This window comes from Chenopodium quinoa, unplaced genomic scaffold (genome assembly GCF_001683475.1).
Source record: "Chenopodium quinoa cultivar QQ74 unplaced genomic scaffold, ASM168347v1, whole genome shotgun sequence".
Taxonomy (NCBI): domain Eukaryota; kingdom Viridiplantae; phylum Streptophyta; class Magnoliopsida; order Caryophyllales; family Amaranthaceae; genus Chenopodium; species Chenopodium quinoa.
Genome location: NW_018744469.1, coordinates 4,126,026 through 4,128,333, shown reverse-complemented (window position 1 = coordinate 4,128,333; position 2,308 = coordinate 4,126,026). Strand labels below are relative to the sequence as shown.

Below are 2,308 nucleotides of genomic sequence, written 5' to 3'. Positions count from 1 at the left end.
GCCCACGCAAACCTCCTACGCGCCCTGTAGAGGGCTCTTTTGCCATCTACAGAAACCTTCTTCTGTTGGCCTTAACACTTGTGCGCCCTGTAGAGCCCTCTCAAGGCATCTACAGAATATTTTTCCTCCTACCATTAATCTCAAAATGTTCTCTAACTCTACTAAAAATTCCTAACACATCAAACTAAATTGTTTATCAATATTATTAACCCCATAAAAAACATATAAAAGTTCAAGTTCAAAACGACAATACTCCTATATTACGGAATTGGCTTCGAGAGCTCTCATCCCGAGATCATAAAACGCTCGTGAATGTCGTTAATCCTTTCCATTGTGCTCCTTCCTTAGGCCTACTTGACCTACAATAAAAACAACTAGGGATTAGATCCAATCATATAATCTAATTACGAAAAATCAAAAACTCAAAGGATAAAAGGGAGAAAGGGGCTCGGGTTGCCTCCCGAGAAGCGCTTCTTTTTGAGGTCATTAGCTTGACCGTTGCTCCGATTCATAAAAGTTCTACAAGGGAAGGCTCGTAATCCATGGGGTCAAGCCTAAGGCACTCAATACGACCAACTTCGTTCTTTGAATGATAGAGTTTGATGCGGTGTCCGTTAACCCAAAACTTATGATTGCCCGCATCTAACTCAAAGGACCCATAGGGAGTAACATTAGAAATATTGAAAGGACTGGACCACTTGGATTTCAGTTTTCCGGGGAAAAGACGAAGTCTAGAGTTGAAAAGTAGAACTTCATATCCAACCTTGAATTCTTTGAACTTTATCCTTTGATCGTTCCACTTCTTTGTTTGCTCCTTATAAAGCCTTGAATTCTCATACACATCGAAACGAAGCTCCTCTAATTCATTCAATTTCATCAATCTTTTCTTTCCAGCTTCCCCAAGGTCCATTATTAAGCTCCTTGATGGCCCACCAAGCCTTGTATTCCAACTCGACCGACAAATGACAAGCCTTGCCATAAACCAACCGGTAAGGGGTTGTACTAATGGGGTCTTGTGTGCCGTCCTTAAGGCCCAAAGAGTATCATCGAGTTTGAGAGCCCAATCTTTTCTAGACTTGTTCACCATCCTCTCAAGGAGGTTCTTGATCTCCCTATTTGATACCTCCACTTGTCTTTGAGTTTGGGGGTGGTAAGGTAGGCCAATTTTGTGATGAACCCCATATCGTTTGAGGAGAGCTTCGAGTTGTTTCTTGGCAAAATGAGAACCACCATCACTAATTAGAACTCTTGGAACCCCGAATCGCGGGAAAATAACCTTCTTAAGGAGCTTGAGCACAACCTTGTGGTCATTGGTGGGGGAGGGTATAGCTTCCATCCACTTGGTCACATAGTCCACCGCCACCAAGATATAGAGATTTCACATGAAGAAACAAAAGGCCCCATAAAGTCGACCCCCCAAACATGAAAGGGCTAAACCTCCAAAATGCTTTGTTGAGGCATTTCGTCACGTTTGGTTATCCCGCCACTCCTTTGGCACTTATCACACCTTGCAATGAACTTATGGGCATCCTTGTGCATTGTTGGCCACCAAAGAAGAGATTGAGAGATCTTGGCCACGGTCTTTTCAACTCCTCCATGCCCTCCACACGGTAATGAGTGGCAATGTTCAAGAACCCCCTCGATCTCATGATCCGGGACACATTTCTGGAAAAGGCCATCTCCACATTTCTTGAACAAATAAGGATCATTCCAAATATACCTCCTCACTTCCTTGAAAAATCTTTTCCTTTGTTGAGAGGAGAATTCCGGGGGAACGAATCCACATACTAGATAATTGGCAATGTCCGCATACCAAGGGCTTGATGTTAACACAATAGCCATGAGGGTCTCAAACCCCACCTCATCATTGATAGGCACATCCTCCTTATTCCCAAAAGGAAGTCTAGATAGATGATCCGCCACATATTCTCCACTCCCTTTTTGTCCCTCATCTCCATGTCAAAGTCTTGGAGCGAAAGAACCCAACGGATGAGACGCGATTTTGCTTCCTTTTTGGTCATGAGATAACAAACCGCTACATGATCCGTGTACACGATCACCTTGGAGCATATAAGGTAGGATCTAAACTTATCCATGGCAAAGACAACCGCTAGCATTTCCTTTTCCGTTGTGGTATAATTCCTTTGAGCTTCATCAAGCGTTCTACTTGCATAGTAGATGACACAAGATCTTCCTTCTTTCTTTTGTCCAAGTACGACACCTACTGCAAGGTCACTAGCATCGCACATTAGTTCAAAGGGCAAGCTCCAATCCGGAGCTTGCACAATGGGAGAGGAGATGAGGGCTT

The 2,308-nt window shown here is 43.5% G+C and overlaps 1 protein-coding gene across 1 annotated transcript; it reads right to left on the bottom strand.

Annotated features, from left to right (window-relative positions):
- Nucleotides 1-508: 508 nt before the first annotated feature.
- Nucleotides 509-1,336, bottom strand: LOC110697597. Its single transcript, XM_021874986.1, has one exon. It carries the CDS (start codon nucleotides 1,334-1,336, stop codon nucleotides 509-511), a length of 828 nt encoding a protein of 275 aa, XP_021730678.1.
- Between the last annotated feature and the right edge of the window lie 972 nt (nucleotides 1,337-2,308).

What these genes read in the sequence shown, in the direction of transcription:
- LOC110697597 (XM_021874986.1), bottom strand. Translation starts at nt 1,336, where the DNA reads ATGGAAGCTATACCCTCCCCCACCAATGACCACAAGGTTGTGCTCAAG.